The sequence below is a fragment of the Manis javanica genome, chromosome 4 (genome assembly GCF_040802235.1).
Source record: "Manis javanica isolate MJ-LG chromosome 4, MJ_LKY, whole genome shotgun sequence".
In the NCBI taxonomy this organism is placed as follows: Eukaryota; Metazoa; Chordata; class Mammalia; order Pholidota; family Manidae; genus Manis; species Manis javanica.
The window spans coordinates 77,886,205-77,912,895 of record NC_133159.1 but is presented as its reverse complement, the minus strand read 5'-3'; the positions used below and the strand labels follow the sequence as shown (position 1 = coordinate 77,912,895).

The following is a 26,691-nucleotide window of genomic DNA, read 5'->3' as shown; positions in this document are numbered from 1 at the left end:
GCGCAATTTAATTAGTAGTTTAAAACCTATACATGCTTAAGTTACTCTACAAGAAGATATGTCAAAGAAATAATCAATCCTCCCATGTTTTCTTCCATCTGCTACCTCTATAGCTTTTCTTCTTCCTTCCTAATTACAACCGTTAAATAGAATTCATGCCTCATATCGAATTTACCGAGTATCATAATTCCTCCAAGTGGTAAAGATACCTCAAGACAAATACTGGGCATAGAAGCCACAGGGCATAAATCTGCAAAGAAGTAAAAAGCTAACCTTTTCAAACAATATGGCTTCTCTCTCACTTACCAACTCCCTGTAGGGCCCCGGAAGATGGTTAGCCAGAGACGGGTAAGATTCCTCAAGGGAGGAACAACCTAAGACAGGCACAGTCGCAGGGGGGCCATCAGGTGAGAAATTGGGGATCAACAGTGGTGAAGCTTAGAACCTCACCCCCCCTGTTTTGAGAGAAATCTTCTGCATCTGTGGATGTTTTAATGCCCTTGTCTAGCTCGGATTAACACATAGTCTACAGACACACACCTGATCATCTACAATTGCTCTCTAACAACACTAAACTATATTTTCTACCTTTATCTTGAGTCTACCTACCACTTCAGCATTTTATTAAAAATAAAAATAATAATAATAATAAAGGGAGAAATGTGGGATCCACATATAAATCAAGTATAAAAATCAAACGAATATTCATATTTGACCTGATTGTTTATAGTTCATAATGCGTGATCAAAACCGAAAGTTTCTGTGATAACCTCCCTTGTACTGTTTACCATGTAAGAACTTATTCAGTATGTAAGAATTTGTTCTCCATGTAAGAACTTGTTCATTATGCTTCAGAAGATTGGAGACTGACGAGAATTAGGCTTGAGATAGATTAATGATTGTGCATTGAGCACTAACTCCCCTATATAGAATTTTATTGTTGTTAACAACCATTTGATCAATAAATATGAGAGACGCTCTCTCAAAAAAAAAAAATTGTCTCTACTTCAAAAGACTCACCAGTTAGGTAATGGGAAGTAATACATAAAACATGTATATATAAGAAAAGAAAAATACTACATTGTGTATCACAGCTTTGTCAGTCCAGAAACTTTGGTCAGTATATCTGGTGAGGATCAGTCCCTAAGGACAGATTCCCACTAACCAAAATTACAAATTTTCCAACCACTCTATCAAGAGATCCAGAATCCAACTGCTCCTCTGTATCTCCACTGCTACCACCATACTGTAAACCAGATTCATCTCTTACCTGGATTTCTGCAGTAACATCCTAACTGGTCCCCCACAGTCTATTTTTAACAAAGCTTTCACAGTCATGTTTTTAAAATGTAGTTCACATAATGGCTCATCCCAATTGAAAACCATATGGTTTTCTCCATTTCTTTTAGAGTAAAAGCCAAAATCTTACAATGGCTTACCAGACCCCACAACATCTGGCTCCTCATTAACTCCCTGACCTCATTTGCCTAACTCTTTTGCTTATTTACACATTGAACTCTTTCTCATTCCTCCAGATGGCAGGTTAGGTTGTCATCTTAGGATATTTGCACTGCCGTTTCTTTTGCCAGGAACACTCTTTTCCCAGATATCCACTTGCTTAACTTGCTTTCAAATTTTTGTTTAAACATCAACCCTTCTCAAGGAGGCTGACTCTGACCACCCACCTAAAATTGCAACTCCCATCACAAGCACTCCCGTTCCCCTCTGTCCTATTTTTTCTATAGTACATCACCTTCTAATTTATTTATTATGTTTACTGTCTATCTTCACCCCCAACTTACCTTCTCTAAAATATGTCCATTTAATCATCAAAGTATCTCTTAGACCCACCACAAGCCCTAATATATAGATCCTCAGTAAACATTTGTTGAATAAATTAATGTGTGAAATACTGCATAATGAGGACTTCTGAAGGAAAAACAAAAAACTCTAACCAGAATTAGGCAGGGGAGATGGGAAGATCCTACTACTTCTAGATATTTCTATAGAAGACTTAAAGCACATAAATTAATGAAAGATACCCCGAAAAAATATTTTTCATTGGATGATTCAAAGACTAGAGTCTGATCTTTGACACAAAGGGAATATCTTGAAACTTTTCAAAGGAAAACCACGTTAATTTGATGGATTACTTGCTATATAGACTATCTCAACTCCCATTTTTGTATTTAAATTACCTACTGAACTTTGTATTCAAGTTACCTACTGAGAATATATTACAGTGTAAGTATAATCAAAACTTATATTTGGTCTTTGTCCCCTGGATCCTGGTGCAGAGTTCCTAAACTCTTGGAATTTCCTAAACTATAGGAATATCTTTTGGCATTCATAACAAGCCACTTTCAACCACACCTGAATTTGATAATGAGGTGATCCAGGGTGGAGCTTCCAGATAGTTTCATGATAGAGGCTGGTCACCAGAAAGACCCAACATGTGATTAGAGAGTAGGAACTTTCAGCTCTATTTCCCCTACTTCCAAGTATGGAAATTGAATTATAAAAACTCTTGAACAATGAAATTCAGGGGACTACTGGATTGGTGAACACATCTATGTGTTGGGAGACACCTAAGCCCTAGAAGGGCAAAGACAGCTGTTTTGTGTACTGCCCCTCCCCCTGGTACCCTGCCCTATGCATCCTTTTGGCTGTTCCTGAGTTGTACCTTTTATAATAAATTGGTAAACATGTAAGTAGAATGTTTTCCTGAGTTCTGTGAGTCATTCTGGCAAATTATTGAACTTTGCAGATAGATGGTAGTGTGAACCCCCAAACTTGTAGGCCCTGGGTAGTAAAGGGGGTCAGAGTATGTAACCCCAAAATATGCCATTTTAGATATAAGGATTATTTTGAACTAAAAGTAGTTGAGAACCAGCAGATGCAGGTAAAGCTCTTTACCTCCCCTAACTGCCTAAAAATAAAGTATAAGTTTTCCCTTTTTTAAAATAATTTAGTTATAAATGAAATTTTCACTTGTAAAGATAGCGCCTTACTAGGAAAGAAAGTATTCTTATCACTTGACACAACTCTTATCTGCCTAACAAGACAACCATTATTTACCATATATTTTCCTCACCTCATCTTCCTAGAATTTGCCTTCACCACCCAGGAATCCAAAATCCCCTTCTCTTGTTTAGCATAAAATGGTATCCCTCAGAAAGAGTGCTCCACTGCTTGTGAGGTGCTGAACTCCCCCAATCCATGGACTGTTTCCCCTTGAATAAAGGACACCAAACTGGTTCCTAAGTGCTTTAAGGTCTGTCATTTGACACACTCCCCTAGAGTAGCTAGGTAACCTACTGGCAGCTAGCACCTGATGTGGGGGCAATCTTGTAGGACTAAGCCCTTACCCTGTGGGGTCTTTAGTAATTCTGAGTTAGTGTCAGAACTGAATTGTTGGATGTACGGTTGCTGTCAGAGAATTGATTGGTGTGTGGAAAAAAACACACACATTTTTGGTGTCAGAATTGGTGCCAAGAAAAAAAGCACCACCACAATTATAGAAACCTCAACCTCAGTGTTTCTCAACCTGAGGTCATCATTCCATCTACCCCAAACTTTCTCTGCTTATACTCTGTAAGTCTTAAAATAGTACCACCCAAATTCCCTAAAATGTCTTAGGAGGAAGGTAACTTAGGAGGAAGGTAACCATGTCTTAGTTTGTTTCAGATAGTCTCAGTTAATGTCTGTTGCCCCATAATAATTAATAGCAATAATTATTTTTCACCTTTCACTCTCTCAAAAGTATCCCAGTTTGGGCAACAAAATATAAGGTCATCCTTTATGTAAGGCTCTTAACAATCTACCTTCTTCTTACATGTTCAGGCTCATCTCTTACTGTAACCATTCCTGCGCCTACTCTACCCTATTCCACAACAAACCATTTCTGATTTTCCAAATTTGCTATCTGCCTAGCTCTCTGCCTCCAGGTATGTTGTTTCCTTTGCCTGGAATACTTCTACCCTGAATTCTTTTGCCTGGTTAACTCCTGCTATTTCTTTGGGATTCAACTCACACATCACTGCTTCCATGTAGCCTACTCTGGAAGCCTAAGTCCAGTTTACATGTACTCTATTTGTGTCCTCATCATACTTTGTGCATAAGCCACCTGACATATGTCCTACTAGACGGCAGTACAGGAACACAATCTATTTTGTTCACTCTTAAATCTTTAAAACCTAGCACAACACTGACACTCAGTTTAAAAATGTGATGATTAGGAACAAATAGCAAGTGCAAAAGCACAGAGCTAACAAAATACAATTCTTCAGGGGAAAATGCCAAGTAATTCAGTAAAACTAGAGCTCTGGAAGCAGGAGAGGGTTATGAAAAAAGGAGACAGCAGAGTCCTAATCAGGAGTCAGTTCACAAAATCCCTTTGTATCATGGGAAATAATTTGAGATTTATATTAAGAATATACTACTGAAGAATTTTAATAAGGGGAGTATCATAACCAGACTTGTAGGTAATAAACATTGTTCTATACAATATAAATGGAAGGTGGTCCAAGAGACCTGGCAACTAGTTAGGGTGCAAGTTCTCAAGGAAAATAGCAAAGTCCTGAAATAAAGAAATGGCAGGAGGATAAAGAAAAGAATTACTTAATACTATTTAGGAGATAAATCAAGAGACATGGTCATGAATCTAATGAAGGATAAGAATATAACTGAGTAGAAAGATGTTATAATTCACACTGACAGTATTTAAGAAGACAGCAGGTTGGGGGAGATGGATGATTAGGTCAATTAACCAATAACAGGTTAAATTTTGAGATATTTAGACAAATGTATCTATTATGGTTGGATACAAAACTCAAAAAAAAAATTTAGAGAATACCAATTACATAAGGGGCAGAAAGAGGATGTGCCAATGAAGGAGACTGAGCAGTGACCAAGAAAGAAAATCAAGAGAGCAGTGTCATAGAAGCCTAGAAAGCTTCTAGGAGGGCAGCGTTGATAGGATGCAAGACTGCAAAGAAGTTAATGAGATTTGGACAACAGGTGTGTGTTAACCGGTAAACATGGGTTTTTTCTATGGAGTAATCAAAAAAGTAGTTAGTTAAAAGGCAAGGGGTTGAGGGGTAAATGAGCTCTTTTCACTTACACTCAAAACTTATTTGTCCACTTTAATGGGTTGTTGTGGGACTGAGGGACTGAGGTAGAACCCTAGACTAGAGGCAGAAGCAATGGGTACTAAATACCAGTTCTGCCAACTACTCTTTACTCTTTGTGGCTGGCCTTGAGAAAGAAAGTCCCTTACAATCTCTGAGTCATACAGTCACATAGTCCTCATCTATAGACATCAGTCTGTAACCACTTACTTCTTAGGGTTATCTGACACTAAATGAGATAAAATATCTGAATGGATATACCTCAAGCCTAGAACAGACATTCATTCATTCATCATAATAATGATGATGAATGTATATAAGAGGAATCTGAGTTTAAATCAGTTTCATTGTTAGTACTGTTGCACTAAATATCAGTAATAAAATCCTTTAGCTAACAAATACTTAAATGAAGAATCTGCTATACTTTACTTCTGTTATAACACTTGTTTTGAGAACATCAGTTTACAACTGATGTATTAGCAAATAATTTGAGCATTATGGGAATTTTTCATGTGCTTAGATCCAAGTTTATCCATAAGAAAAACTAGAAAATTGCACCCAGCTGAACTGAGACATGTAAGAATACACAAAACACCCACCAACACCTAAAACATCTACCAGACACCTCAATTCACTGTATATGTTATGAGCCACACCCATCCATATCTGGTGTTACAAATTTCCATCTGATTTCAGATAGCCAACTGTGTGTTTTTTCTATGAGTTTTTTTGTGTCTCTGAATTGTCTAGCCTTTCTGAGCACAACATTGGCAAATCTGGATAAAGAATGATTAAACAAAAATATACCTTGGTAGCTAGTGATAATGAGATGCTCCCTCAACACCATTTCCTTACACTCCAGGGTAGTGAAGCTACCTTCCCCTCCCCCTGCCACAGAAGATTTATTTACCTCCCAAAGTAAGGGTCTGTCTTTCTCTATAGAAGAGGATGGGCAAATCTGCGAGTAGCCTCTGAAAGTCTCCTAATTTTGGTGTTCTCTACTATAGTGCAATCCCACTGCACAGGCAGGGTAACATCAGGCCTTCATAATCTTACGGGAACTGGGGTTTGGGAACTGCACTACAATGCTTTGTAAGTAATAAACAATCTGTTTCTCTGATCCAGAGATCTTGAGTTTCCTGTTAGAATATCTACTATATCTATGTCAATATCCTTAACATTCTCTTTCCACCAATTCACAGTAATTCACAAGCTGTAACCCTTCTGATACTCATTTCTACAAACTAAAGGTCTTTTTTTGAGGTCAAATGTCCTATTGTAGTATTTATATATTTCTTAAACATTTAACATGTATAAAACTATGCTACTGTATTTATTAGGTTCCTGTCTTTTTAAAATGTGTCCCAGCAAAATTTTTAGTAATTTTTTTGTGTCAAGACAAAATGATGGAGATTTTTGTGTTGCATGGTATTAAGGAACATATACATTGTATTATAACAGAACTGACTATAATATGCTAAAGATTTTATTGATATAAATTAGAATAAGGATGATGATATATGGAGGTTTAAAAAAGAACTGTGAATTATGTGTATATTTATTCATAATAACCCCAACTCTGAAAATTAGGAGTTAACCAACTATTTATGGTCAACTATCTGGCCATACTCTAGTAAATGAAATTTACTGATTTAAATACTAGTATTTTCATTTACACATTAACAATTTACTTTCATTTATATTTGTTTATTTAAAAAAAGATGAATAGAACTGATTTATGAAGTATGCTTTTCTTTAATTGTATCAGAATATAATTACTTTAATGGCTATTTTATAAAAATCCACAAAAAATACCTCACCAGTGGAAATTAAATTGTTGTCTGCATCACTGGTACCCTCTGGAATTTCATGCTTCAGAAGCAAACAATCAGATGATTTTTTACCTAAGGACTCTACAGATGATCTTCCATCATGGGCAGTATACTTTCCAAAAGTGAAGTCACCTTTGTTTTGTGGTACTCCACTCTCCACTATCTTTTTCCTAAGGACCTTCTCTTCATAGCTTTTTATGTTGCTGTTTGATGAGTATACAATCCTAAAAGGCAAAATGTAAAATATTAATAAAAATAATGGTGAGTCTTGAAAGCTAGTTTCCCAATGTGCCACTTTCATATGTAACAACTACATAATTTTAAACCTTTTAATCTGCATTAATTGTAGAAAGGTCAATCTTAAAATAGCAGAAAGTTTGAAAAGTGGTCTATAAAAATTTTTAATGTTAAAAAGGAATGTGCAATGCCAACCAATTAGATAGCCTAGATGAAATGGACAGTTCATAGAAAGACACACACTACCAAACCTGACTTAAGAAGAAACAGAATATCTGAGCAGACCTGTAAACAAATAAAGAAATTAAACTAATAATCAAACACTTTCCACAAAGAAAAATCCAGAACTAGGTGGCTTCACTGGTGAACTCTACCAAATGTTTAAAGAAGAATTAATACCAATTGATCACAAATTTTTCTAAATAACAGGAGATGGAAAACTTTCCAACTCATTCTGAAAGGCCAGTATTATCCTGATTACAAAAGGAGACAAAAACATCATAAGGAAAAAAAAAAGACTAATATTCTTTATTAATACAAATGAAAAAATTCTCAACAAAATAATAGCAGACTGAATCTAGCAATATGCAAAAAGGATTATACACCATGACCAACTGGGGTTTATCTTAGGAATTCAAGGGTAACATATGAAAATCAATGTTATACATCAAATGCTATGATCTGAATGTTTGTGAACCTTCAAAATTTATATGTTGAAACCTAATGCCCAATGTGATGGTATTAGGAAGTGGAGCCTTTGTGAGGTGATTAGGCGAAGCACTCATGAATGGGATCAGTGCCCTTATAAAGCAAGCTCTGAAGAGATCCCTCGCCTCTTTCCACCATGTTAGGGCACAGTGAGAAGTGAGCAGTCTGCAACCCAGAATAGGGTCTTCATCAGAACCCTACTATGCTGGCACTCTGATCTTGGATTTCCAGATTTTAGAACTGTAAGAAATAAATTTCTGTGGTTTATAAGCTACCCTTTTAGTAGCATTTTGTCACAGCAGGCCCCCAAAATGGACTAAGATACCATATTAAGAGAACAAAACCCACATGATCATTTTAACAGATGCAGAAAAAGCATTTGACAAAATCCTAGACCCTGTCGTGATAAAACACTCAACAAATTAGGATAAGAAGGGAACATCTTCAACCTGATAAAGGTCATCTAAGAAAAATCCAGAGCTAACATACTTAATGGTAAAAGACTGAAAGTTTTCCTCCTAAGATTAGCAAGAGTGTCTGTATGCTCTAATCACTTCTACTCAGTATTTCACTGGAGGTTCTAGTCAGGTCAATTAGTAAAGAAAAAGAAATAAAAGGCATCTGGATTGGAAAAGAGTAAGTAAACCTGTCTATTTACAAATGACAAACTTGTAAATAAAAAATCCTTGGAAATCCACCCAAAAAACTATTTGTTAAACAAGTTCTGCAAGGTTGCAGGATACAAGATCAATATGCAAAAATCAACTGTATTTCCATTTACCAGCAATGAACAATCCAAAATGAAAGTATAAAATAATTCCATCTATAGTATCATAAAAAAAAACTTGGGATTATGTTTCACCAAAAAAGTGTAAGACTGAAAACTGCAAAACAATGTTGAAAGCAATTAAGTAAATGAAAATACATTCCAGATGGTTTAATATTAAGATGGCAATACTCTCTGAATTGATCTACAGATTCAGTACAGTATGTGTCAAAATTCAGCTACTTTTCTGAAGAAATTAAAAATAAAAGCCATTCCTCCAATTCAAACAGAAAGGCATGGGACCCAGAATAGCCAAAACAATCTGACAATGAACAAAGTTAGATGAATTCACAGTTAACGAATTTAAGCTGCCTACAAAGCTACAGACATCAACAGTAGGTAGTACTAGCATAAGGATAGACACATGGATCAGTGGAATAGAATTGTCTAAAACATACATTTATAGGCAACTAATTTTTGACAGGAGTGTTATGATATTATGATTTTTAATATGAAATACATATTTGGTCTTTGCCCACTGTTCTGGCACACAGCTTCTAAAACACTTGTAATTTCCTATGTAAGAGCCATAGGGACATCTTTTGTCCCAATACTTAGTTTTGTTCCCAGTTCCTGAAATAGCTCCAGGGGGATAAACGTGAAATGGATGCCTTTTGTTATTTACAACAACCCCTTTTCAACAACATCAGAGTTTGCACTAATGAAGTAGTTGACTTTTGGAAAGCCCCTAAAGATGGGGGACTGGTTGCCAGAGGAATCAAGCATGTGATTAGAATGTTGGAACTTTCAGCACCCCACCCACCCCACCCCTGGAGAGGAAAGAGGTTGCATTAATTACCAATGGCCCATGATTTAACCACTCATGCTTATGTTATGTAGCCTCCATAAAAACTCTAAAGGATGGGATTCAGGGAGCCTCTGGGTTGGTGGACATGTTAGAGGTGCTGGGAGAATGCGTGGTGTCCCCAGAGAGGACATGGAAGCTGCACACCCCTTCCCACATACATTGCCCCATGCACCTCTTCCATCTAGCTATTCCTGAGTTATATATTGTTTTATAATAAACAAGTAATCTAGTAAGTAAAATGTTCCCCTGAGTTATGTGAGTTGCTTTAGCAGACTAATTGCATCTGAGGAAGGGGTCATGAGACCTTCCAATTGATCAGAAGTGCAGGTAACAACCTGGACTTGCAACTGGCATCTGGAGTGTGAGTGGAAGGACAGTCTTGTGGGACTGAGCCCTTAAGCTGTGGAATCTGATGTTATCTCCAGGTAGATAGTATCAGAATTGAGTTAAATCTTTACAACACCAAACTGGCATCTAGGGAACTCAGAATTGCTGGGTGTGGAGAAAAACTTCCACATATTTGGTGACCACATGTATCAGAAATGAGGTATTCTATGAACAGGGTATTAAGAGTAAAGGAGACACACAGAAGTGTTTTTCTTTCACAGGTGTCCAGACAATCCAATGGAAAAAGAACAATCATTTAAAAAAATGGTATTGGGGCAACTGGATATCCAAATGTAAGAAAGAATAAAGTTGGACCATACCTTTACACTAAACATAAAAATTAACTCTGAATAGGTCAAAGATCTAACTGTACGAACTAAAAGACATGTACACAGGTATAAATATTCATGACTTTGGATCAGGCAATCATTTCTTAGATAGGACACCAAAAAAAGAAAGAAAGAAAAAGGACAAGTAACAAAATAGATAAAATGGAAATCATAGAAATTAAAAACTTTTGTACTTTCAAGAACACCATCAAGAGAGGTAAAGACAACCCAGAGATGGAAGAAAATGTTTGCAAATCATAATCTGTTAAGAGACTTGTGCATAGAATATATAAAGGATTTCAAAAACTTAATATAAAGACAAGTAACTATTTAAAATGGGCAAAGAATGTGATAAATCGCCAAAGAAGGCATATAAACAGCCAATATGCACAAGAAAAGATATTCAATGTAAGAGGAATGCAAATCAAAACCACAGTGAGATACAACTTCTCACCCACTAGGGTGGCTATAAAAAAAAGATAGACAATAACAAGTGTTGCTGAGAATGTAGAGAAATCGGAATCCTCATGCATGCTGATAGGAATGTAAAATGGTATAGCCTCTTTGGAAGAGTCTAGCAGCTCCTCAAAAGTTTGCCATATGATCCACCAATTTCATTCCTAGGTATGTATAACAAGGGAACTGAAAACATATATTTACACAAAAACTTACACATTAATGTTCATAGAATTATTCATAACCTTCAAAAAGTCAAAAGCATCCAAATGTCTTTTAAATGATGAATGATTAAACAAAATATGGTATATCCACATGCACATAAGAGAGTTAACATAGCAGGCCTGATTGCTCTGTTTTGAATGACTTGATTATAAGGTTGGCCCTTGGCTAGCATCTGGGAACATGATTTCAGGAGTGTCCCTAACATTCTCTAAATGAAAAGGGTGGCTCACTATGCCTATACTATTTATACAACAATGTGGTTTATGCTGAATTACTGCTTTCCTTCTAGGAGTCTAGAACACAAGTACACATTAGGCAGAGGGAGCCTACATCACAAACCCCCAGCTGTTAGGAGAATTAAGCCTTGTTTGATTCTACTGGGAAAGGACCCTTGATAGCTTGTGCCTGGTTTCCAGTGGACTTCACCCCATCTGCCTTTTCCCTGTTTTCTTTGTAATGAATCATAGCCTAGAGTATGACTAAATGCTGAATCCTATAAGTCCTGGTGAATCGTCAAACCTGAGGATGGTCTTGGTGACCCCTGATCCATGATACAATGAAATATTCAACGATAAAAAGAATGAAGTACCCAGCATTTTATTAAAAATAAAAATAATAATAATAATAGGAGAAATGTGGGATCAACATATAAATCAAGTACAAAAATCAAATGAATATTCATATTTGACCTGATGGTTTATAGGTCATATTGCATGATCAAAACCGAAAGTTTCTGTGATGACTGCCCTTGTACTGTTCACCATGTAAGAATTTATTCACTCTGTAAGAATTCGTTCACCATGTAAGAACTTGTTCGTTATGCTTCAGAAGATTGGAGACTGACGAGAATTAGGCTTGAGATGGATTAATGATTGTACATTGAGCATTGACCACCCTATACTGAATTTTATTGTTGTTAACAACCATTTGATCAATAAATATGAGAGATGCCCTCTCAAAAAAAAAAAAAAAAAAAAAAAGAATGAAGTACCAATAAACACCACAACATGGATGAACCTTGAAAATACTATATTAAGTTTAAAAAGCCAGACATGAAAGGCTATACACTATATGATTCTGTTTATATGAAATGCTTAGAATAGGTAAAACCATAAAGACAGAAAATATTGGTTGCCAGGAACTAGGCAGAGGAGAGAGTGGGAAGTGACTGCTAATGGGTAGGGGGTTTATCTTTAGGATGATGAAGATATTCTGTAATTAGACAGTGGTGATAGTTGCACAACACTGTAAATATACCAAAACCACTGAATCATATACTTTAAATAAAGGGGTGAATTAATTTTATGGTATGTGAATTATATTTCAATTTTTAAAGAGAGAGTGAATAGGAGAGGAACTGGAGACAATATAATAGATAACTCTTGAGAAGCTTTGATGTGAAATGGAAGAGAACATTAGAGGATTAGCTGGTAAAGTATTAGCTGGAAGGAAAGTGGTGTCAGGAAAAGGTTTTGTTTTTTTTAAGTGTGGGGGGAAATATCGTATTTATATACTAATGAGAAGATTAAGAGAAGAGAAACTTTTTTTGGAAAAGTGAAAATTGCTAGAGCAATATCGCTCAGTAGGTGAAAAGGAATAGGATGAGATTTGGTGGAAAGTAGAGGGAATGTTTTTGGAAGCCCACTGACAGTTCATCAATACTAACAGGAGGAAAAACAAGCATAAGGGGTAGATGCAACTAAGTGAATAGATATGGGAGAAATCTGTGAAAGTTGTTTTCTAACTGCTTTGATTATCTCAGTGAAATAGAAAGCAAAGTCATCAAATAAGAATGAAGATAGGAGAGGAGCAATTGAAGTTTCAAGGAAAAGGCGGTGTGAAATAATCCCTCTAGGAGAGTGGGAGAGCAAATGGGACTAAGGAAATACAATATGACTGCATTTAGTATGAATGACAGCACTTTGTGCCTAATAGAGGTTCATGGTCACAATTTAAAATAAGACAAATTAGCATGTGTTTTTCTCCAGTCACATTCAACTGTGCAGATGCAGGGGTAGAGTAGTCAGAAAGCTGGATTTAAGATTTGGGGTTGTGCCATGCTGTAGGGAAAATGGAAGTTCCTATGGCCAGGACCCTCACCTGACCCTGATATATTTGCCCTTTGCACGCGGGCAGTGCTCACAGGTGCAGGCTTGCACATACATTTAAAGAGCTCCGCCCAGTGCTCTGGGTCTGCAAGGAGGCGAAGAGGCTTGAAGGCAGAGACTGGCTTGCTGCATGCAGACTGCCATGGGGGCAGATGGGATTCTAGCGCTTGACCTGCCACCATGAGAATAAAGCTGGGTATAAACCCTTTTACCCCAAGAATGTTCTGTTGTCATTTTTCAGTCTCTCAGAATCCATAGTGAACCTGAAACCCTCCGGCGAGACACATGCAAATAAGACAAATTCAGAGGGGACAAGGGAAGAGAAGACTACAGTAAAGGTATATAATGATTGACATATAATGATAGACAAAGGAATTTAAGTAAAGATATCTTATGTGACCATATGGGAAAAAAATGTAGTAAGATTCATTGTAAATCCTGACGGAATTGATGAATTACTACAGTTGGAGTTTTAAAGAAGTAAGCTGGAAAGAAAGGAGGTAGAAGTTAGAGAGGAGGCAAAGCATGAGCAATAGCCTTTATTGTACTTTCTGTTGGAAGGAATGGATGAGGAAAGGTAAACAGCTGAGCAAGCTCAGGATTGGATAATTTGAGTAAGTGGTGGTAGTGGTTGGGCAGGGCTGGGGGTGGGGTGGGGTTTGTGTCTGGGTTATTAAAGGTAGTCTTTAGATGTCTGGTACTGGACCCTAGGATGTTAAGGGCAGAGGAATATTGCCCTCTGGAGTGTAAAAAAACAGACAGAGGAGGTGGTTGTTGGAAGGGATCCAGGATTAGTTGGTTAGCCTGACAAAGGCATGTTCACAGGACTTAGCTAACCCTGGCAAGGGCAGTCTCTTCCCAGTCAATGAGGCCCCAGATGCCAGAGCATTAAGAATTCAGAAAATAAGAAAATACATTTAATATAGTTATATATGGTTAATACAACAAAACACATCTCATCCACTTGCAGCCCTACTAGTATAAGGAATGTAGGAGAAAAAATAATCACTACCTGAGAAAGCTACCAGAGAAATGAAATCCTCTATTCTGTGCTGTTCCATGTGTTTACCTGAGGGACAGTTTACCCTAGCATCTCCCAGTTACTGATGTTAAATTGAAAATGCAGAGGTCTTCCATCTTTTCTTTCCTGCACACACACTATCTGACAACTATAACAGGGTAAGTCTTCTTGGGAAATCGAAATTTTTATGATACTAATTTTAATAATGAGTTTTAGTTTTAACTGAATTTTAATGATGATGTCATAAAGCAAGAACTACTTCCCATTGCCAGTAATTTGAGCCATATCTGAAGTCACTGTATATAAAATATTTTTTTCTAAGATAATATTTCCTACTCTAACTCAAGTACATACCAAAGGACTCTAAAATAAAGACTTATTTCAAAATCTTTACTTGGTGATTTAAATAGAAAGGATATGCACTGAAGATATTTACAAGGACTGAATTTATACAGTAAAAATTCAAAAACATATGTTACTACAATTTTTACTAAAATTTTAAAAATATTTTACATTGTAATACTTTCCTTATGTTTTATATTAATAAAGACAAATTTCAATGCTATCTGCTAAAAAAAATGGGATAGGCGGCAGGCATCACCTTCTATGTGCAGGACACTACATGAGATACCACTGGGGATATGTACATCAATGACATATCTAATCTCGAGGAGCTTACATAACCACAGACATACATGGCTAATCGAATACAAAATAGAATGTGATTAAGTGCTTAAAACAGAGGACTGTTAAGTGATGAGCTTCATATAAGAATAACCCTTTCAATCTTGTTTTCTATCACTTTTAATGACAACAAATAAAGGATAACATTGATGTAATTTCTCCCTTTCTCTGATATATAGAATTTTGACCTATCCCAAGACTCTTCTAAATATGCATTCAATAGCTGAAGAAATGTCTAATTTCATAGCACCAGGCCACCATGCTAAGTGCATTATAAGAATTTCATTAAACCACACAACAACACTGTGAGGTAGGCATGTTCATTTTTTTAAATGAGGAAATTAATGATAAGTGATTAGACCCAGTTCACACAGAGGTCATGACATGGCTTGACTACAGAGCCTGCTCCTATAACAGGGCCACTATACCACCTACTAGAAAATAAAAAGTATACCTTTTAAAACTGACAGCTGGAACTCAATGATGAGCATATGATCTATTCTGGAAAATGATGACTTACTAAATTGCATTTAAAGTATCTATTTAAATTATAGCATGTCTTACATATTGTTCTTACTCACAGGGGAAGCCAAGGTTAGGTAATTTTCCATTTATGCTTATAGGAGCTTCATATAAGAAACTCTGAAATAATAAAGAAAAACAGATTATTCAAGCAACTTTCAAAGCATTTAAATGAAGAAAAATATGCCAAATCACACAAATGTAAATTTTAATTACACAAAAAATAATTTTCTACATTAAAGTCAACATGACTTTGATCAAAGGCAAAAACAGGTCAGCAAATAACTAAAAGACTAACACCTAAAAAAACACCTAGGATCCAGGAAAAAAAATCCAATGTTGATTTCTCATAAACATCAAACTGATAACTGGCACTGGCCTTAAGGACAGTCATACAGAGTAATGGAATAGAATTGAAAGACTAGAAATAAACCCTAACATTGATGTGTGTATTAGTTGGTTCAGGCTGCCATAATAAAATATCATACACTGGTGGCTTAAAGAACAAAAATTTAATTCTCACAGTTATGGAGGATAACTCCAGAGATAAGGAGTTATCCCCAGATCAGGATGCCACCATGGCTGGGGTCTGGTGAGAACTCTCTTTGTGGCTTGCAGTCAGTCACCTTCTCACTGTGTCCTCATACAGCAGAAAGAGAGAGAGAACAGATGGTCCAACACTCATGACTTCATCTAAAACTAATTACTTCCTAAAGGCACAATCCCCAAATACCATCACATTGTGGGTTAGAGCATCAATATATGAATTTCAGGGGGAACAATCAGTCCACAGCAAAGGGAAACTGATTTTTAACAAAGATATATAGACAATCCAGTGGAGAAAGAATCGTTTCTTCTGAAATGATGCTAGAACAATTAGACATCCACATACATAAAGATGCAGCTGGACCCCTTCCTAACACTATACACAAAAATTAACTCAAAATGGATCACAGACCTACATGTAAGAACTAAAAGCATAAAACCATAAAATTTTTAAAAGAAAAATAAGAATTTTTATGACCTGGGATTAGGCAATGGTTTCTTATGACATAAGAAAAATTAGATAAACTATGTTACATTAAATTCTAAAATTTTTGTGTTACAAATGATACCATCAGGAAAGTGAAAAGACGATCCACAGAATGGGAGAAAATGTTTGCAAATCACATGTCTGATAAGAATCTAATACCCAGAATATATATAAATAACTTCTTTAACTCAATAAACACAAATAACCCAATTGAAAAATGGACAAAGAATGTGAAAAGACAGTTCTCCAAAGAAGATATACAGATGATAAATAAGGACATGAAAATATGCCAACATCATTAGCTATCAGGGAAGTAAAAATGAAAACCATAGTGAGATACCACTTCACATTCACTACGATGGCTATAATAAAGACAGAATATAATAACAAGTGTTACAAGGATGTGGAGAAGCTAAAACCCTCATACACTGCTTGTGGGAATGTAAAATAGTATAGCCTCTTTGGAAAGAGCCTGGCAGTTCCTTAAAAATTTAAACAGAAGAGTTACCCTATGATCCATAATTCCACTCCCAGGTATATACCCAAGAGAAATGAAAACACAGGTGCACACAAAAATTTTCATACAAATGTTCACAGCAGCATTAGAATATTACATAAACAACATAAATGTCCATTAACTAAAGAACAGATAAACAAAATGTAGTATAGCCATACAATGTAATACTATTCAGCAATAAAAAGAAATGAGGTACTGATAGGTTAAACAGCATGGATAAAACTTGAAAACATTATGCTTAGTTAAACACACCAGCCACAAAAGACCAAAAATTATATGACTTCATTTACGTGAAAAGTCCAGAATAGGTAAATCCATAGACACAGAAAAATAGGTTAGTGTTGCCTAGGGCAGTGGGGTGACAGACTGGAGAGTAACAGTTAATGGGTATGGGGTTCCTTTTTGGGGTGTTGAAAAAGCTCTAAAATAAATTGTGATCATGGTTGCACAACTCTGTGTACATACTAAAACCACTGACATGCACATCTAAATGGGTAAATTATATCTGTTATGTGTAATTACTTCTCAATAAAGATGTTTTTAAAAATGGGTAACTGACAAATCTGTAATACTCTACAATGACATAATTACCAGTACTGGCTTCAAAACTCAGTTTTACATTTACTTGTCATTATTAGGCAGTACAATCAAGAATCACTATCTAGTACATACCTAGCCCTTTACACAGGGCCTTGCTCATAACAGGGCACAATAATCAAGTGCTGACTAGGTATATATAAGGGATGGTATGACAAAAAAACCCACTAAAATGTCAATAGAACAATACTGACTTCCATATATTGGACAAGGAAGAAATTATGAGAGGGTAGGATTTAAATTACTCAAATGGAATACAAATAAATATTTCAAGATCTACAAACAAAAAAAGCTTAGTTAACAATTTTCATGGTGTTTATTGGGTACTGGGCATTTTACATACATGGAAAGTCCAAGCACAGAGGGGTTAAGTTGGAGGCACATAGCTTCCAAATGGCAGAACAGGGACTTTGAACCCAGGCATTCTAGTCTTAGAGTCTGTGTTCTTAAACACAAAGTGTTTTAAGACCTCACAAAGTTGTTTAAATAGGTTTTTGAGAAATAGATAAAACTTTAAGGGTACATCTAACAAAAATGAGTATCAAATAATTACACATATGCTCAGATAACTATAAAGCACTAAAATGGAATTATCTTCATTTAGAAAGGAGATTAAACTACTTTCTCCCATTATTTAGTAGATGACAATTCTCTAAATTCACTAAACATGAGTCCCCCAAATTACCAAGAAGTTCGATGGATGTTCATTTTCAAAAATTCTGACCACCCACAGTCATGAGAATACAAAGTCATGATCTCATATTTTTACAAACATAATATATTTAAAGCTTTGCACAGTAATAATACAGAAGTATGCATATAGCAATGGTCCACTACAGAGATCAGTTTTATTCCACAGAGGACATTTGGCAAAGTCTGCAGACATGCTGACTGTCGCAGCTTCGAGTGGGGACAGGGCCCTCAGTAAGAATGGGAGGGAAGAGCTACTGGCATCTAGTGGCTAGAGGACAGCGATGCTGCCAAGCATTCTAAAATGTACAGCACAGCCTCCACATCAAAGAATTCTCCAACCACAAATGTCAGTAATGCCACTGTTGAGAAACCCTGGCATAGAGTAATCCATGCAAATTATGGGAGAACACACCATTTCTTCTCTCTCAGGACCAATCTCAAGTTAGCACTAGCCTCTTTCAATTCTAAGCCTCTAATATTCTAATACCAATGCTTAGCCTCTACTAAAACTAATTACTAAGATAATTTGGAATTTAAATAAATATATTTTTCTTAAAAGGTTATAAAATAGATATGAAAATACATGACATAAAAACATACACATGCACATATTACACTTTTAAAATAAACAATTACATTAGACTTAAATAAAAGAGAAAAAAGGTAAAGCACTTACTGTAAAAATGTTCTAAATTCTGAAACCTCAAAGTTCTCTACAGCAACAGGCTCATGATTTGTTAAACTATTTGATACCTGTCCAAAAGCATGAAAATAGAAGTCAGGAACCCTTGCGAAAAGGACGGCTCTGTGTGCTTTGAACAAAGTACGACCTATAGAGAAAGTAACATCTGTATGGGTTTCTTCCCTTAGAAGCCTGTAAGGAAGAAAAAGGAACCACAGTTTAATTAGTGATGTTCAGATACATATAATATACCCATTTTTATAAAATAAGTTTTAAAAAACACTAAAAAATACAGAGGTAACATATAACAAAAAAAGTTATTATGAAAATGAGTTTGTGCTCAGTTCATTCCAAAGAATACTTTAATATTGGCTAGAACCTAATTTTCTAAAACTTATAGTGAAAACAGGTAATTGTATTAAAAAACTAAGACTATATTTTCAAAAGATATCTTTTCTTTATAATTTCTTCTAATGATGAAGTTTATCTTCTACTTGTGTTGATTTGCCTTTACAACGTACCTACTTCTGCATTTATTTTGGAAAAAGAGCACAAAGTAATATGGTCACTGACTACTGAAAAGAACCAGCTTTTAAAAACCTTACCAAAACTGAAGCGAAAAAAAGAAAACAGTCAGAGACCAGCAAACCAGATATAACAATAGACAATCCAGATTGAAACTGTATACTTTGTTCTAACTATTGTTAAATACCAAGTCTGAAATCCAGGCTTGGCTGTCAAGAATGTGACATTAAAGCCATTTTTTACTCCCCCCACCTCCCACAAATAAAAGTATGCACTGATCTATTATTAAAACGATGGACTCTTGGGGGAAATCCACTCAAATCCCTTTACTAGTGGATAGACATAGTTATGGTAAAGCACATTGTACATGTAAAGTTATGGAAGAACAGAAATCACCATCATAATAGAAACTGCCATAATCTTTTGTCTCTACTAAATTAATATTTCACATCAATGTAACATTATCATCAGCAAGTTACATATTCCCAGAGGACTTCTGTATTGCAGGATATAATTGGCAATCACACCAGTCCACTACAGGAGGTACAAGTAATGGATGAAGATATCCATTATAGGGAAAGCTTAGAATGTTGCCATTGACACTCACAATCCCTCAAGACAAAGTTAATGGCTCCTTCCTTGGATCCCATCACACTCAGTACGTATCTCTATTACTGCACTTCTGTCACTGCATCATTATTATTTTTACAATAATGTCTTTCTCCCTACTAGACAATGAATGCCCCAAAGACAAAAACTGTGTATCTTCAGTACATAGCAAGAGCTCAACTCAATGTCTGCTTGTTTAATTTGGTGTATTTTGCCCTAAACAAAACAAATGCTTCGGACCACAAAGCTTTCAGAACCTTGGAAACAATGAACAAACTGATGCATTTAAGTTGATATTTTCATCACTGAATTATTTTCTTAAGAGATTTTTAAAGTTATACAAAAGTGTATTGGTCTCTCAAATATTAATAAAAACTCAAATTGTACAAATATTTAATTTTACATTTAGAATAATAGAAACTGTCATAATCTTTTGTCTCTGACTATTGAAAAGGATCTTTCCTCCCTCCCACCCATCTTCTCCCCATCCCCTACTCCTCCCCAGGGGAAGAGGAGGCACTGCAGCTGGTGGCCATATAACCATCACTAGGGAATTTGCCCTGTTCATAATAGATTCTCATATGTATTTGTTAAATGATGAAAAGTTACTATGTTAAAAAACAATGTAAATGTGAAAGTATAGTGCTTTTTATTTTATAAAACTACTTGTTATCTTATATCTGTTACAAGTAACAGAATGTCTGACTCAGACTGTACTACACACTGAGGGGGTTTTCTAATAGTAAAGGGGTTATTGGTTTATCTAATAGTGAAGTCTAGACAAAGGACATCTTCTTTCCATCTCAATTTCTCCCAACTACTCTATTAACCTATCTAAAGCATTTTAGACTGCTGATTTAACCCAGTTATCACTAAACACTTAGTGAGCACATACCATGTCCTAAGCACTGGAGATATCAAGATGCTTAAAACATAGTATCTGTCCTCAGGGGCTTTACAGAATAGTAGGGAAGCCAGGCCTGAAAATTAAAAGAGTGTGATATATTCAGTAGTAGGAATAAATAATATTTTTTCAGAGATAGATATAAGAGAAGACATAGAGGACATGAAAACCAAATGGGGTTTTAAAGACTGAATAAGAGCTGGACAGGGAAGCTGGTCAAGGTAGGAGGGAGTTCTGTGGCTCCATGCTCCTTACAAAGGTACATGTAAGTGTGGAGCTATAAATCGGTCAGCCGAGGGTACTGAGCAGGTGAAAAGTGACAGATGAAGCTGCATAGATAAAGATGAATAACAGCCAAAGAACTTAACTCCATCTTACCCTTGAAGGGAAATCGCCAAATGGTTTGAAACACGGACAAGTATATTTTTCAAAATACCACCACCACCTGTCGGTTGTATGGAAGAGGAATTAGGGGGAAATGACAATGAAAATGAGAAAACTATGGCACAGAATGAATGAGGTGTAAATGGCATGAGCCAGGAAAGGATCAATGGCGAGAGGGAATAGCAATGGAAGTGAAATATATTTAGGTAATGAAATTTGCCAGAGTGAGCAACAGGATGTGGAAGGTGAAGGGGAGGGAATAACCCAAGATCCCTAGTATTTGGCTTGGACGACTGGGTGCTGTTGTTGCCACCTGCCTTTTAATCTAATTCCAACCTCCCTCCTAAACTCCAGACATATTTCCAATTGTCTCCTGGATATGGCTTCCTGACCACTTGCCGTACTTCCCCCTTTTAAATTTCCTTAAATTTGGCACCATCTTCTATGCTTCCTTTTCCCCATACCTCTATATGCAACTGCTCACCAAGTCAGTCACTGCACATGGAATCCCTTTCACCTTTTCCATTTCCACTACCATTATGTACCTCCTATTATACAATCTACTAGCTGGTTTTCTTGTTTCCAGTTTCTCTTTCCTCAATTCAAGATCTAAATATGTTAATCCTCTATTTTAAAACACCAATCTCTCCACTGCTTCCAGAATACATTACAAACTCTTCACTCAAGAAAGGAGTTCTCCATAACGTAGTTTTAGTTTACCCATTCTGTTACTCTGATTGCTTACCATACCCACAACCCTTTCCCAAATAAAGCTCAAAATTCATTTAGTATTTATATACGGCCCTGCTTTGTACCGTCTGACCCTGATGCTCTTAACCACACCTGAATGGACAATGGACTGAGCCAGGGTTAGCCATTAGAGAATGTGGCAGTTAATGAAGTTAACTCTAGCCAAAGATGTTCTATAATAAGCAGGGAACAACTATCACCCTCTAAGAGAGTTTACATATCAAATATAAGGCAAAATAAGAAAAAGAAATGAATAAGGAGAAAAGCAGAAATGAAGGAGCAAAGTTACTGGAAGATCAGCTTGCATAATGAGTTTAGAGAAGGCCGACTGACAGGGTTCATATTCTGTTCATGTAATCTTGGACAAGTCATTTTAATGTCTCAGGAGCCAGACTGCCAAAATTCTTAATCTGACTCCACCACTTCTCTAATGCTCAATTTCCTTATCTGCTAAACGGGAGTAATAACATGACTTATCTTATATGGGAGTAAATAAAACATTACATGTCAGCTCAGTGTCTAGCTAATAGTAGGATGGTTGTAAGTATTAGCTATTTCTATTAGAATTGTCCTGAATAACGGTCCATTTCTCAGTGAGGTCTCAAAGTTGTTATATCCCAAGTAACTTTTCAATTCTACATGAGATCTGGCTTTTTGACTGTTGAAACTGTTTCCTGTCTTTCCTTACTTCTCCATGTACCCTATCACCTCAGGTAGCTCAGAGGTGTCTCTGTTCCTTGCTCTCCCAAATTAAATCAAGCTCTTCAAAGTCTCTGTGCCTTTGAAAGACATTTCCCTTTTTTAGATACCCTCTGAATTCTCCCTTCCTAACCTGTACCTAATCAAATTTTAATCCCCAAGAGATCACTCAAATGTCACCCATTAAAGCCTTCCACACTCACCGCAGTCCCATCACTTGTGTCACCTCTCTCACTAGAGCATAAGCACAAACACCAAAGCTATGTCATTACCGCATTAATGTCTGTAGAACAAATCAATTATATTGCTGTACCTGAAGATTAAGTTAACATACTTTTTAAGGTGATTGGGGAAGCATATGAAGCTTTTTTTTTTTTTATTGAAGCTTTTCTGTTTAAAAAAAAAAAAAACCTGCTGCATCTATTTTTCTTTGCTTGCTTGTCATAAAACTTGGGAGTTTGGGTCCTATCCTTAATTGCTGCTAGGATAAGAATAAATTGTTCATCTACTATACTTCTAACCCCATTTTCTTTATACAATTAAATGTGTTACCTTCCTTAAATTTGTGACACTTTAAAGCTAACAATACAAGCCAGAAGAATAAAGCCACTGAAGAGAAGGAGCCATCCTTAGAGATTCATTCTAGAAACAGTACAATTTCAGTCTTACTTTTCCAACTCTCCCATCAATCCCCCACTGATGGTGACACAGCAGCATCTCTGGTCAATAGGCTCAAATTAACCAGAATTTTCTTTAACTTTACAAAGTTGAGCTTATAGCTGCTGGAGCCTTAACTGTGGGTTACTTTTTAAACACAGGATGCTGCACTAGTGTTATGAGTCGTGATTTTGTTTACTCTCGTTCAGTAGTTCTCAGACTATGACCCAGGCCAGCAGTGTTCGTGTCACCATCATCTGAGATCTTGTTAAAAATGCAAAAATCTCCGCACCATCTCTGACCAACTGAATGAGAACTATTGTCTGGGACCCAGTAAATCTGTTTTAACAAGCTCTCCAGGTTTTGATGCACACTAAAATTCAAGAATCAATGTTTCAGTGAAAATGTAAAATAGCTAGGAGGTTTCCAATTTTCATTTCCTTTATAAAAATTGAGGTAAATTAGCTGGATTCACCACAGTCTGAGTCAAGATTCACAACGGCGGTCCATTTGCTTGGGTCTTACTGGGAGCTGGGAGTTGCTGGGAGCTGTTGGGGGTCCCAAGTGCAGAGGGGAAGGCAAGTTGCAATCAGGAGATATTTCTAAGTAAGCGTTTCTGGTATACTGTTTAAAAAGAAATCGTTAGAAAGATACCTCCAAGGCTCCAGTAGGTTGTTCTACTTTTCCTCACTCTAAATAAATATCCACTTTTTTCTATCTAATTTTATTTCTCAAAATAGTTTAAGCTTATTAAAAAACTGTACGGTTCAGGACCATGAAGCCTGGACCCACCCCATCACCCCGACCTTAGCGATGTTTCAAAAACCAAGCCTGATCAGTTGGAGTATTCTGGCATCATCTGGGCTGCGGATAACCGTTAATTTTTCTTTTTGAATCCGGTACTTGGGTTTCCGAGGTGCTCGGGACCGGTCACTAGGGCTGGCGAACCTCTCAGTAGAGAGGAGGACGTGAACGTCCCCGTCCGCCGGTAGCTTGAGGCGAGGAGCAGGAGGAGGGGCAGGATGGAGAGCAGGAGACGCGGCTTCTGGGAAGGAGGTGGGCGCCTTAAAAGTGCAGCAGCCAGAGTTCCCGCCTCCTCCTACCTGAGCAGATCCTGGCTGAGCTGCTCCGACACCATCGCCTTCAGCCGGCGCCGCTCACAGGGCCCCTTTCTTTGCAACTCCTTGCTGCAAACTCCAGGGGACCCCAGAATCACTGCGGGGGCCGCACTACCCTCCCCACAGCGGGCCATATCCCACGAAGGGGCGGCCGCACCCCGCAGGCCCGGTGCCCCCGGCACTTCCCCGGCTCTGGAAGAAGGGGGCGTTTCAGACCCAACGCCCCGTTCCTACCCGAACCCGCCCACTGAGGGGAAAAGTTGACGCCTCCGGTCTGTTTGTAGGCGGTCCCTTATGGCCGCGGATCTCAGACCCGGGGAACCGCAGAGGCGGGCGGGCGAGCACGTGACCCTGACAGGGTGTGCGCAGGCGCGGTAGCCCTGTTTACCATTGCCAGCGGGCACCATGCCCCGTATTGCCCAGGGAGCAACCCATCCCCGGGGTCCAACTAGTCCTTCTGGCTCGTTATTCCCTTATCTTCTGTTAGTTTTCGGTCGGTGCTAACCATCATGTTAATTCATGGTGCTTCATTGAGAGCTGAGTTCAAATTAACCTGCGAAGCCTTTCCACACTCTAACTGGGATGTCAGGAATTTTTTTTCCCAGAAAAGACCAGTTTAGAAGATCTTTCCTGCTGCGAGTTACTTCCGCACTTAGTTGCTTTGGGCAAGAAAAATTGGAGGGAACGGCGGGAGGAAAAAAATGTCATAAAATCAGCTGGAGTCCGAACACTCCTGAGTTCCCTGCAAAGGGTGTGTAACCTTGGAGGGCCCATCCTTTCTCATCCAGAGAGTGGGTCATATAACTGCTACAGAACTTCAGCTGAAAAATGACAGGTTATATTCCAGAGCTTTGCATATGAAGCCATAACATTTTATGAGGAGGAGAGAAGGAGGTAAGGTTGGAGGGGCAGAAACTTTAATTGAACAGGTAAGGGGTGGTTTGGTGACATATAATTTTGACTTTTTTGGCCTGAAGAAAATAGCTCAAGTGGGTATCATTTAAAAGTCTTCTGGTATTTTTAAGTTTATTTCCTCCAAAGAAAAAAGTTCAATAGTTCTTCATTCAGAAGCTTTGCACACGGTTACAAATACCCGTTGCTTGGAAAATACATGGACCTTACCTAACCAAGGAAGTGAAAGACCTGTTCTCTGAAAGCTGTAAGACATTCATGAGAGAAAATAAGTGGAAATCTGTCCTGTGCTCACGGATGGAAGAATTGATAGTGTCAAAATAGCCATCCTGACAAAAGCAATTTACAGATTCAATGCAATCCCCATCAGAACACCAACAGCATTTTTCAGTGAACTAGAATATAGTTCTAAAATTCATATAGAATCACAAAAGACTCTGAATAGCCAAAGCAATCATGAGAGAGAAGAACAGAGCTGGGGGGATTAATGCTCCGTGACTTCAAGCTCTACTATAAAGCTACAGTAATGAAAATAGTTTGATACTGGCACAAGAACCAACCCATAGATCAGTGGAACAGAATAGAAAGCCCAGATATAAATGCATGTGTATACAGTCAATTATATGCAACAACATGCATGGCTCTAGAGGGTATTATGCTCGGTCAAATAAGCCAGGTGGAGAAAGACAAATACCATATGATTTCACGTATTTGTGGAACATAAAAACAAAGAAAACAAGGGACAAAACAGCAGTAGACTCATAGACAATGAGAAGTGACTAGTGGTTAGCAAGGGAGAGGGACTGGGGCAGGGGAGGGGGAGGGCAATAAAGGGGCACAATAATTTGCAATCACAACATAAGTTGGTTAAGGGGATAGTAATACAGCATGGAGAATATAGTCAGTGATTCTGTAACATTTTTCTATGTTGACAGATAGTAACCACATTAGAGGGGGTGAGGATTTAATAATAAAGATAACTATTGAACCACTATGTTATACATTTGAAACCAATATAAGATTGTATATCAACAATACTTAAAAAAAATTCTGAAAAGAAAAGAAAAATACATGGACCTTGAACTGCATGATTGGTCAAGAAGTAACCATTTCTCCAAATAAGGCCCCTCTCAAATATTTGGACACCTTAATTCTGAAAAACATAACTGGATAATGGATTCTTAAATATTCCTTTAGAAAAGAGGAGTGTCAGAGATGATAGTAGGTATTTATTAAGTGCTTATTAGGTGAGAAAATTGCTTTACCTGCTTATATGTATTAATTCAATCAATCTTCACAACCATTGTTTAGTTAGGTACTGCTATGAGCCCAATTTATA

General features: G+C 37.1%; 1 protein-coding gene across 8 annotated transcripts in view; it reads right to left on the bottom strand.

Annotated features, from left to right (window-relative positions):
• The window catches only part of BTBD8 (BTB domain containing 8), a 112,721-nt gene extending 87,970 nt beyond the window's left edge, over positions 1-24,751 (bottom strand). The window contains exons 1-4 of one of the 8 annotated variants that reach the window (XM_073234272.1): positions 24,426-24,547; positions 18,789-18,865; positions 15,332-15,392; positions 7,094-7,185 (exon numbers count right to left, since the gene is read on the bottom strand). Coding sequence is in view for 4 of the 8 variants with exons in the window: in XM_036998234.2 (XP_036854129.2) it covers positions 6,950-7,185; positions 18,789-18,986; positions 24,426-24,574 (583 nt within the window). In the remaining 4 variants the exon portion in view is untranslated. Of the gene's footprint in view, positions 1-306; positions 2,094-6,949; positions 7,186-15,331; positions 15,393-18,788; positions 18,987-20,823; positions 20,842-24,425 lie in introns of those variants that run through there. The other 7 variants (XM_036998234.2, XM_036998231.2, XM_036998232.2 and 4 more) reach the window with 7 other exon arrangements.
• Between the last annotated feature and the right edge of the window lie 1,940 nt (positions 24,752-26,691).